The sequence below is a fragment of the Protomyctophum bolini genome (genome assembly GCF_963924005.1).
Source record: "Protomyctophum bolini genome assembly, chromosome: 16".
Taxonomy (NCBI): domain Eukaryota; kingdom Metazoa; phylum Chordata; class Actinopteri; order Myctophiformes; family Myctophidae; genus Protomyctophum; species Protomyctophum bolini.
Window position 1 is genome coordinate 834,744 of NC_137877.1, and position 12,498 is coordinate 847,241.

At 44.5% G+C, this 12,498-nt stretch overlaps 1 protein-coding gene across 1 annotated transcript; it reads right to left on the reverse strand.

Moving 5' to 3' along the window:
• Positions 1–3,964: 3,964 nt before the first annotated feature.
• Positions 3,965–11,661, reverse strand: LOC308330735 (saxitoxin and tetrodotoxin-binding protein 1-like). The gene is made up of 6 exons (XM_080785722.1): positions 11,524–11,661; positions 9,803–9,945; positions 8,967–9,034; positions 8,149–8,277; positions 6,836–6,931; positions 3,965–5,888 (listed from the first exon to the last, which is right to left on the reverse strand). The coding sequence occupies exons 1-6, from the start codon at positions 11,647–11,649 to the stop codon at positions 5,809–5,811; spliced, it is 642 nt and encodes a 213-aa protein (XP_080641848.1). The 5' UTR covers positions 11,650–11,661; the 3' UTR covers positions 3,965–5,808.
• Positions 11,662–12,498: the final 837 nt, after the last annotated feature.

Consider the following 12,498-nt stretch of genomic DNA (forward strand, 5'->3'; position numbering starts at 1 on the left):
CACAAACGACCAGCCACTACCTACAGAATGCCAGCGTTTCATCTACGCCGACGACCTCTGCATTACCACCCAACAAGCAGACTTCCAGAAGATTGAGTCTGTCCTTGAAAGTGCCCTCCAAGAAATGTCAAGCTACTACAATACAACCACCTGAAACCCAACCCATCAAAAACCCAACTATGCAGCTTCCACCTGAGGAAACCGAGACGCGAAAAACGAACTGAGCGTCACTTGGGATGTTCACAAACTCTCCAACCATACCCACCCCATGTAACTTGGAGTTACACTGGACAGGACACTTCAAAAAACACCTGGAGAACACAAAGGCAAGCATGCAGTCAGCTGGTGCCTGCCTGCGTGCCTGCCTTCCTCATGTGGAAGCATAGTTGAGTTTGTGTGTCTCTTTCTTAGGACAGAGATCAAGGTAGACGCCGTTGGAAGGCTCAACACAAGCCGATGCCCCTAGAGATCCATCCCAAAGCTTCCCTCAGGGAGCCCAGCAAGCCAGCTAGCCAGCAAGCCCGCCCAATCAGCCAGCCAGCTCCGCCAGTCAGCCAGTGTAGAAAGTCAGGCTGCCAAGCCAGCGCACATCAGCCACATTGCATATAGCCTATACTGTCGTGGCAAAAATAGCCGATCTACAAGCTCAACCTGTTTTGACCCCTGAGTCGCATTGCGATGCATTGCAGGCTTGTAGATCAGCTATTTAAAAAAATATCTGTATATTATACATGTCAAAACTTTAAATGAGACATACAGCATTTATCTACTTTTATGCACATTTTGAATTCCGGATTTTTACTTGTAACAAAGTAATAAGTATACATCTACATTGCAGTTTTGATACTTTTTCCACCACTGGCCATGATACTGACTTCAGCAGTACCTACTAAGCCTAGGCATGTGGTCTGCTGCCCTCTAGTGTTGGTCCACAGAACTCACACTAAACTTGTGTTGGTGTAAACGTGTCTTGTGTTCCCCATAGCATTATAATGTTAACATTATGTTTTCATTAATGTTTTCTCTCTCTCTCTCTCTCTCTCTCTCAGCAACCCAGCAAGACACAGCCAGCGGACAGCCATCAACAGCATCAGCCTCCACCGCTCATGATGTAGGTTTACTTTTTGTTCTTTTATGTTTAAACTTCATTAACACTATTTTGTTTGATGTAGGACTGTGTTGGACCTGACAATACTGAGGGCTTCCAAGCAGTCCAGAACTTTGCAGCGTTCTTTATACTCCAATTAAAAGACAACGATGCCCTGTCCAGAGAGGAGGTGGACAAAGTCTGTAGCCTATATGGGAGTGTTTGTCAGAAGATGACAAAAAAGGTGCAAAGTTCCCAGAAACTCAGAGGGAGTTTCAGGACTACAGGACTTCTGTGGGGTATACAAAACGGTGCGTACAGTTACAGTAGGCTACTATGTTATGTTGAACAAGGATGACAATGTTGCATCGTGCTATTATATCATTTCTTGTAGTAGCACTAATGTTGCTCAATATACCTTCGCAGGTCCTTTGCAGGGCCTATAGTGAGGCAACAAATTACTTTCCTTGCTATTTTCTGTGTAGTAATATATATAAATCGCAGTGTGGGGAAGGACATGATAAAAGGCCTGTGAAAAGGGATACCTCAAGGAAGCCATTTAAAGATTTTAGGAGGTGGCGACTTACATATTACACAAAAAAAAAAAAAAGATACTATCAATATTTTCAGGTACAAGTAACGACAAGATAGACTGGACAGGAGTGTGCTGGAACAAGGGCAACAAACCCAGTTGTGAGACCAGAGAGCCTGCCTCCTGCAGTTCAGAGGAAAGACCATGTATGCCGACTAGTGCTGTGTGTAACAGGCTGTATCAACTCTGTATAATAATCTAGACGAGACTGGCGTGTATCCTTAACTCTTATTAATGTAACCTCTGAACCTGGGTGCGTCACCTAACGTGTCCCCCGTACCTGCACACATAGGTTCCTATGCATATCTCCACACTGTGGAAGATCCACGTGCGTTTGCTCTCCCCCCTGACACTACAGGGACCCCCCTGACACTACAGGGACAGCCCTCACACTACAGGGACCCCCCTGACACTACAGGGACCCCCCTGACACTACAGGGACAGCCCTCACACTACAGGGACCCCCCTGACACTACAGGGACAGCCCTGGGGAAAAGGAGAAAGGGGTCAGTGGCACCATGTGCCTGCAGTGTTAGGCCACCTTTCCTTGCAGCCCTTGAGGACACTATCCCGACACCCACACCAGCTGTCCAACCTCAACCACGTGTGCAGCGACCTCTCTTGCCAGCTCAACCTCTCCTCTATCCCACCCAGTTTCTGGTTCAGGTATAGCTGGTCCAAATAAGAGCTGCAGCTTCCACAACATTATGTGCCTCATACAATCTTAGTTGCTCCACAATCTCTACTCTCTGCCTCCCAACCTCTCCTTCCGGTGGCTATCTCCCAACCTCTCCTTCCGGTGGCTACCTCACAACGTCCGCTGGCTCCTGCACCTATACCTCCCAACCTGCCGTTCCTGTAACTTCCACAAAAAATGTGCATTACAGCACCCTGCTCTATACCGTAAGAGGAAGTTAGAGGAGGAAGCAAGTGGCAAAAAGAGGAGACAGTAGCCGACACCAAGAGGACTGACATGATCATCACATGCAAGCATTGTCAGATGGAGCGGCCGGGACCCTAGCCTGGGTACCCAGGCCAGGCTAGCGGGACCCTAGCCTGGGTACCCAGGCTATAGCGGGACCCTAGCCTGGGTATCCAGGCTATAGCGGGACCCTAGCCTGGGTACCCAGGCTAGCGGGACCCTGCAACCCACAATAACTATTGGTAGGCCTTTACTGCCAGGCCACAGCCACCACAACTCTGGCTGAATGGAAGGCTGAACTTCAAGCTGCAAAAAAGGACAATGATGTGATGACACCGCCGGCCACAACGTCCAAATACAGGGTTACTTTCAGCACAATGTCTCTTCTCAGGACATGTTCATGAATCAATTCCACAGACAAAGTTCATGAATCAATTCTACGATACTAATATACTAATTGATTAAAATTATAACAGTGTTGGCATCATAATATACTTAGAGTAAGCTGAGTAGTACTCAACTTGTTTACTAGCTTTTTTTAAAAAGCACATATTATTGTGTTTGTTGTCATGATTTGTTCACAACTCGAGTTGGCTTCGTACGAGGCTTTAAAGGGACACTTCACCCTTTTTGCAAAAAAATATATGTTAATGACGTTTAGAAGCTTTAGATCACTTTCCTGGGGGTCTTTATGTGTGCAATATGTGGTTTTAGATATTTTAGATTGTAGCAGTGAGCCTGTTGTCTCTGATGTCATGGACACTGGTCTCACTACCTTCCTGGACTACAATTCCCATAATTCTTTGGTGCACTGCTCCTCCTTGTGGATAGGGGGGAGAGCTGTCTTACTGAGACAACATGTAGTCCAGGAAGGGAGTGAGCCCAGTGTCCATGACATCAGAGACAACAGGCTCACTGCTACAATCTAAAATATCTAAAACCACATATTACACACATAAAGACCCCCAGGAAAGTGTTCTAAAGCTTCTAAACGTCATTAACATATATCTTTTTGCAAAAAGGGTGAAGTGTCCCTTTAAAAGGTCTTTAAATAAATACTTTTTGAAGTGTCTATGAGGAAAAATGAACGGGAATCATTTCCTGGGCCCTGGTAGGGGGCGGGGCGGGGCTGCGACGCTCTATTCAACAATATAATAATAGTATGAATAATAATGAGTACAGCAGGTCAGTCACACTTAATACAGAATGAGAATAATCTTTATTGTCACTTCACAGCTTTACGAGTAAAAAGTTGGTGAAATTAATTATTTGTAGCCTCCATAGTTTCCATCGTGTCATTTTCCCAACAAAACACAGACAGGGAATTAAGAGAAGGGGGGGATGAGGGGGGGGGGGTAAGAAGATCAATGCAGCAGTAGAATAAAGTTTGAGCGCCTGATTAATATTGGTGATAATCACAGATCAATTGTTGGAAATTGTCCGTACAAGTTCAAACACTTTCTTTCCAACAATAGCATCAGAAATAGCAGATCTACAAGCTTATACAACACGTCACAGTCAGAGTGCTATTTCCGCCACTTTGTACATTTTTGGGAAAGTTTAAAAAAGAAAATGTGTCAGGGATTTATTTGTATCTTTATGTCATCTTGTCCTGATGTGCAGTTTGTTTAGGGGTGAGAAACATCGTAACGTTACAGTAACGATGAAATAAAAAAAACTAAACACAATGAAATGTTAATTATTTGTGTGACAATACAGTCTGACTGATTAAAACGCGTAACCCGCATTTTAATCAAATATCCTACGCTGCCGAGATTGTTGTATTATTACCTTTAGAGCATATACGCTGAATTATTTGGGCTTTTGATCCGTGAAAATCCGGCGAAAAAAGGTTCTATTCGTTTGTTATGAACCGATCGCAAAACACCCGCCAGGAGCACAAGACCCGCCTCCATGAGGAGTTGTAGTCCGTTCATTTGCATTGGCCTCAATTTCCCAGAAGCCCTAGCAGCCCAGCACAGCATGTGTTGATTTCCGGTTTTCGTCGTCAAAACGTCTCTATAGCTCCGCGGCAAAGAACAGAGTTTATTTTTATCTATTACAATACGGCGGATTAAAACCCATTCTGACCTGAGATCAGATTCATACCAGGTTTCCACTGGACAACACACTGGTCTGATTAACCCATTCTGACCTGAGATCAGATTATAAAAATGTCAGTCGTTCTTCGATTTTTCAAAAAAACAGCAGACCTACAAGCTCATATCTCTATGAGCTTGTAGATCTGCTATTTTTCAATAGCTAAAGCATAACATGATGCTATATAACACCAAAATGGGTTCCCGTTCAGAATGGGTTAAACTCACATAAAACAAAAGGCCGGGAATGTCGTAAAAAGCACACATCGTACACCCTGGATTAAACAATTCGCGGCAGTCAAACTGGTCGACCTCCTGTAACTGTAATGGCGACAGCCCTAAACGACTGTAGCCTGTATCGTGTTACATTATAACTACTGGCATAATGTCTGTTATGCTGTACAGTGGCTGTGCGACCGCGTCGCTCCACCAGAATAACCACATTTTACACTTTTTACCCCCTTCTCTTTCTCCCCAATTTACCGGTCGACTAGCTTGTTCGTGTCAATTAATAAGTTCATCCCCACCACACACATCTCCTCTGCTGTTGTCACTGCTGTTTTGAGTGTGAGGAGCCCCCACCGGGAGGACATGCTGTTGTGTCCTATCTGCCAGTGAGGAGCCCCCACCGGGAGGACATGCTGTTGTGTCCTATCTGCCAGTGAGGAGCCCCCACCGGGAGGACATGCTGTTGTGTCCTATCTGCCAGTGAGGAGCCCCAACCGGGAGGACATGCTGTTGTGTCCTGCGGTGGTGGGCAGGTAACTTTGCCAGTTTCCACTGAGCCACCCAAACAGAAAACAAAAAAGCAAAAAAGAAACATTGAAAACATTGCAGTTATTTTCATTCAGCTGAAGCCTAATAACGTACGATAAGTGGCGATGTCGGCCATTTTCACGGCGTGCGAAACAAGCGATCCAACGAAGTATAGAGATGTGGTTGGGCGACGGTTTCGCGTGACGGAGTACGAACTCTTAATTAAGGATAAACGTATTAATTGTCGCCAAGTGACGTCGTGCATGGTGCGAAGGAGGACGGACGGAGGGAGCTGATTGGTCCACGCGTGTTGTTAAAACGAGGGGGGGCGTGGTCGGGAGGCGTGGCCTATTTATTGCTCAGTTGGCTCGGTGGGCGTGGCCTCCGGGTTCTCTGCTGGCTTCGCTGGCTCCCGGTCATCCGGACACAAGTCTAAAAAATAGACACATTAAAAGTGACATAATAATATTTTTTTGTAAAAATAAAACATACCGGTAAATGTTTTCTGAGCTCAATTGCACCCAAAAAACCTGAACCTTTAACATTCAGTAGATCTTCAGTGTTTTCTGTCTCAAGTCTCACAAGTGCTCTGATTTTATTGCTGTTTGTGATGTCACAGCCTGCAAAATCCCATATATGTCAATGGGATTTGCCAGCAGATGTCACTGTTTTCACTGTTCTGCCTTCCAAATCCCAGAGAAAACTCCAGACTACAGAAAATCCACTGAATGTTCAAAGTTCAGGTTTTTTGAGGTCATACAACATAAAGGAAAAACGAAAATAAATGGAAATGAATGTCATGAAACCTTTCAAATAAAAATAAATGGCCAGGTGATATTAGTGTAGTATTCAGTAAGTATTACCTGGTCCTCCCAGGTGGTACTCAGGTGGTATTAGTGTAGTATTCAGTAAGTATTACCTGGTCCTCCCAGGTGGTACTCAGGTGGTATTAGTGTAGTATTCAGTAAGTATTACCTGGTCCTCCCAGGTGGTACTCAGGTGGTATTAGTGTAGTATTCAGTAAGTATTACCTGGTCCTCCCAGGTGGTACTCAGGTGGTATTAATGTGGTATTACCTGCTCCTCCCAGGTGGTACTCAGGTGGTATTAGTGTAGTATTCAGTAAGTATTACCTGCTCCTCCCAGGTGGTACTCAGGTGGTATTAGTGTAGTATTCAGTAAGTATTACCTGCTCCTCCCAGGTGGTACTCAGGTGGTATTAGTGTAGTATTACCTGCTCCTCCCAGGTGGTACTCAGGTGGTATTAGTGTAGTATTCAGTAAGTATTACCTGCTCCTCCCAGGTGGTAATCAGGTGGTATTAGTGTAGTATTACCTGTTCCTCCCAGGTGGTACTCAGGTGGTATTAGTGTAGTATTACCTGCTCCTCCCAGGTGGTACTCAGGGTACATCTTCAGACACTCGGCTTGTCTCTTAAACTTCTCCAGCTCAGAGGCGTCCAGTTGGCCAGTACGAGCTGAGAAGACAGGAAGGAGAGTTGTGAGTTGTAGGATTTCCATTTTCGAATGGCCAATGGAACGTGTGTGTCGAATTTGAAGTCGGTGGGACGAACTGTTCTCGAGTTACGTGCATTACAGGGCACTGGCCTACTTGGAACGATGCAAGTTGGAAATGAATGCCCCACCCAGTACTTATGGCTGTGTCCCTTTCATGCCCATATATGGAGTTATTTGTCAGGCATGCAAACGTAAAGTTTAGCCGGCATATGCAGTAATATACGGTAATATACAGGTGTGATGGTACAATTCGGGAGTTTACCGGGGTGGGGTAACAGGGTGGGGTAACAGGGTGGGGTAACAGGGTGGGGTAACAGTGTGGGGTAACAGGGTGGGGTAACAGTGTGGGGTAACAGGGTGGTGTAACAGGGGGTGTAACAGGTGGTGTAACAGGGTGGTGTAACAGGTGGTGTAACAGGTGGTGTAACAGGGTGGTGTAACAGGTGGTGTAACAGGGTAGGGTAACAGGGTAACAGGGTGGGGTAACAGGGTGGTATTTAACTCACTGAACAGGAATAGGTAGCGCCCCTTGGTCTCTCCGTCAGGTAACAGAGTGGGGTAACAGGGTAACAGGGTGGGGTAACAGGGTGGGGTAACAGGGTGGTGTAACAGGTGGTGTAACAGGTGGTGCAACAGGGTGGGGTAACAGGGTGGTGTAACAGGGTGGGGTAACAGGGTAACAGGGTGGGGTAACAGGGTGGTATTTAACTCACTGAACAGGAACAGGTAGCGCCCCTTGGTCTCTCCGTCAGGTAACAGAGTGGGGTAACAGGGTAACAGGGTGGGGTAACAGGGTGGGGTAACAGGGTGGTGTAACAGGTGGTGTAACAGGTGGTGTAACAGGGTGGGGTAACAGGGTGGTGTAACAGGGTGGGGTAACAGGGTAACAGGGTGGGGTAACAGGGTGGTATTTAACTCACTGAACAGGAATAGGTAGCGCCCCTTGGTCTCTCCGTCAGGTAACAGAGTGGGGTAACAGGGTAACAGGGTGGGGTAACAGGGTAACAGGGTGGGGTAACAGGGTGGTGTTATAATAACTCACTGAACAGGAACAGGTAGCGCCCCTTGGTCTCTCCGTCAGGTAACAGGGTGGGGTAACAGGGTAACAGGGTGGGGTAACAGGGTGGGGTAACAGGGTAACAGGGTGGGGTAACAGGGTGGTGTTATAATAACTCACTGAACAGGAACAGGTAGCGCCCCTTGGTCTCTCCGTCAGGTAACAGGGTGGTGTCTTCGGACAGCAGACAGTCTCCACACGTCTCGTAGTATTTCCCCTCGTGGTACGACGTGTGGCCGTTGATGTTGACTGACATGTGGACGACATGGACGTGAATAGTTACGGCGTTAACGTTAATATGATTAATATGACTTCCTTAGATCTACACGTGGCAGGCGTCCACAGAGGCCGCACAGGGTTTCTGCACGCTAAATACAGTACAAGGGCCCGCCTGCAGTTCCCCGCTCTGACCAGTAGGGGCTCAGCTCAGCTTCAACCATAGACTGTAAAAAATATGGACTAAGCGTTCCGCGGGTTTAACATGAACGTAAAATGAAGCCTGTCAGTCCTTGAATTGTACATCGCCATCTTTCTAGATCCGTTTGGGTCCAGCTGGCCCATTGGCTGGCCCAGACAACGAGGTGTTATATATTTATATATATTTATATACGTATGTATGACTGGACGTTCAGATATTTACAATTTACAATTTAGGCATTTAGCAGACGCTCTTAATCCAGAGCGACTAACATTAAGCAAGAACAAAAAGCATGGGGAATACATCACATAAAAGCATTTATCACGAAACGTGCGTAAGCTAAGAAAGTAACAGTGGAATATCTATCTAATGAAACTATACATATAATACACATATTTACATATATGTGCATATATTTACATATATGTGCATATATTTACATATTTACATATATTTACATATATGTGCATATATTTACATATTTACATATATTTACATATATGTGCATATATTTACATACACGTAGTATGACTGGAGGTTCCAGAGACGCTTCCATTGGCCACGCCCTGCAGACACTGATCCTCTTTCCTAAAAAACACACACATATAAAACATTACCTACAAACACAGACGTACTTAACCCATTCTGACCTGAGATCAGATTCATACGAGGTTTCCACTGGACACACACTGGGTCTGATTAACCCATTCTGACCCGAGATCAGATTCTAAAAATGTCAGTCGTTCTTCGATTTTTCAAAAATAGCAGACCTACAAGCTCGTAGCGCGCCACTCGGTGGCGCGCTATGAGCTTGTAGATCTGCTATTTTCCAATAGCTAAAGCATAACATGATGCTAACACCAAAACGGGTTCCCGGTCAGAATGGGTTAAGCAGTATTACACAAGAGTGTGTGTGAATGAATGAATGAATGAATGAATGCATTTTTATTTTCGTGTCTTGTCATTTAAGACCCATCCCTTACGGGATTATAAGACACCAACAACATAAATAAACAATATCACGTTTCACTTCCCACACAGAAGTTACAAAGTATTTGATCAAAACAGAAATAAACATCATCATAAAATAAAATAAAATACATCACATATAAGTTTTCTTTGTCCGTATGTCCCAAGCTTTCTCTATATATTCTGCTAATGCCAAATATCCTTTGTTCGAAAATCCATCTCAGTCGCTCTGCATCACTTAACCACATCAAATCTATGCCATTGTACCAAAGAGATGTTCAATAGAAATTCATATTATTTCTGGCATTGAAATAATATGAATTTCAATGAGTGTGAGTGTGCGTGTGCGCATGCATGCGTGCGTGCGTGCGTGCGTGCGTGTCTTACAGACGGTCGGCCCAGTAGATGGTCAGAACTCCCTGGTCGTCGGAGGCAGAAAGCTCCACCCAGGAGCTCTTGACGGTGGAGAGGTCGTCCTTCAGCCCGGGCTGGTCCCACGCCCCCACATGGAGCACCCACTTACCGTAGATCTGGAAACACACCCAAAACACACCCAGCACCCACTTACCATAGATCCATTTACCAAAGCACCAACATTGTACAATTTAAGAGGATGTACAAAAATGAATTACTTAAAGGGACACTTCACCCTTTTTGCAAAAAGATATATGTTAATGACGTTTAGAAGCTTTAGATCACTTTCCTGGTGGTATTTATGTGTGTAATATGTGGTTTTAGATATTTTAGATTGTAGCAGTGAGCCTGTTGTCTCTGATGTCATGGACACTGGTCTCACTACCTTCCTGGACTACAATTCCCACAATTATTTGGTGCACTGCTCCTCCTTGTGGATAGGGGGGAGAGCTGTCTTACTGAGACAACATGTAGTCCAGGAAGGAAGTGAGCCCAGTGTCCATGACATCAGAGACAACAGGCTCACTGCTACAATCTAAAATATCTAAAACCACATATTACACACATAAAGACCCCCAGGAAAGTGTTCTAAAGCTCCTAAACGTCATTAACATATATTTTTTTGCAAAAAGGGTGAAGTGTCCCTTTAACTATTACAGAGTGGAGGATGAGGCACGCTGATTGTCTCGGGCTATACTTGATTTCTTAATTATTATACTTGTTTTCTTAATTATTATACTTGTTTTCTTAATTATTATACTTGATTTCTTAATTACTATACTTGTTTTCTTAATTATTATACTTGATTTCTTAATTATTATACTTGTTTTCTTAATTATTATACTTGATTTCTTAATTATTATACTTGTTTTCTTAATTATTATACTTGATTTCTTAATTATTATACTTGATTTCTTAATTATTATACTTGATTTCTTAATTATTATACTTGATTTCATAATTATTATACTTGATTTCTTAATTATTATACTTGTTTTCTTAATTACTATACTTGATTTCTTAATTATTATACTTGATTTCTTAATTATTATACTTGATTTCTTAATTATTATACTTGATTTCTTAATTATTATACTTGTTTTCTTAATTATTATACTTGATTTCTTAATTATTATACTTGATTTCTCATTTATTGTTCTTACATACACATGGACACATGTACGTGTGTATGTATGTATGTATGGATGCTGTTACATTTGGATTATATGTTTATTGCAATTACTGATAGGAGGGGTAGGAGTAAATACGTTTTTACTTCTTCCTACTCCTTTTTGAACTTCAGGTGCAAGACCAATGATCACATTGTTGTCATTATCATTTTATAATTATCTAATGTAATTCTGGGCGCTATACACTTCCTCTGCCAACCTCGGGAGGAGGGCAGCGGACTGACCTCATGCTTCCTCCTGTGCATGAGGAGTCCAAGCAGAAGGAAAAAGTGGTTAATTAATCAAGAATTGGTTCCATTAAAACAAAACAACAAAGCTTGGAGCTGCATGTTGTTGCCCCCCGCGACCCGACTACGGATAAGCGGTTGAAGATGGACGGGGATGGATTATAGGCAAAGCGTGACACTCATAAACAACAGCTCTGGGCCTGTGGCGTCACAGCGTCACAGCGTGTGTGCGTGTGTGCGTGCGTGCATTATGTGTGTGTGTCAGTATAATACTCACAGGGCTGTGACTGTCCAACACCAGCGGTTTCACCAGATCCTTGCAGGAGTCCACCTCGGGCACGCTGGCGCCCAGGGTGGCGCCAAGCAGGGTGGCGACCGTCCATACCAGCTGTGCAGCAGCCATGTTGGTCACAGACAGACAGACAGACAGACACACAGACAGGCGGACAGACAGACAGGCAGAAACAGACGGTATGAAGTCACAGAGATGGTGCTGCTCAGAGCGTACGGAGTCAGACAACTCTCTCTCTCTCTCTCTCTACGCCGCTGGAACTGAGAGGAGAGGTTGTGTAACAAGTGGGCTGGGCTACCACGCACGCACGCACGCACGCACGCACGCACGCACGCACGCACGCACGCGCCTGGGTGACCAGATCCAACCTCCAATCCAATTTGAGGGACAGGCTAGAGCCAAATTCCAATACCCAAAATCTCAGCCACTCGCTCACTCCCACTCGGTCACTACAGCATGGTGAAATTGGTGACCTGCCGAAATATGTTACCATCTTGTTGGACTTCACACAACTACATGGAGGTCTTTAAATATGTGGCCTGAATACCGCTAGGTTGAACTTTGCTAATGAACAAACTGCAACGATTTTCATTCGGACACTGACATTATGTGATGTCTGCAAGGTTTTCACATTATTTCAGCAGGTCACCAATTTCACCGTAACACCACCATGCTGGAGTGAGCGAGTGTGAGTGAGCGATTGGCCGAGATTTGGGGTATTGGAATTTGGCTTAGGGGACGGGTTTTAGGGGTTAGCAAATTATTACTGGGGAAAAGAGACAATGAGAATAACTAACTATTAATTAGGGCATTTTGAACCCTGATGCCTGTCAGTCACAATGTGGGACAGACAGGGTCTCAATGTGAACACTGACGCCTGTCAGTCACAATGTGGGACAGACAGGGTCTCAATGTGAACACTGACGCCTGTCAGTCACAATGTGGGACAGACAGGGTCTC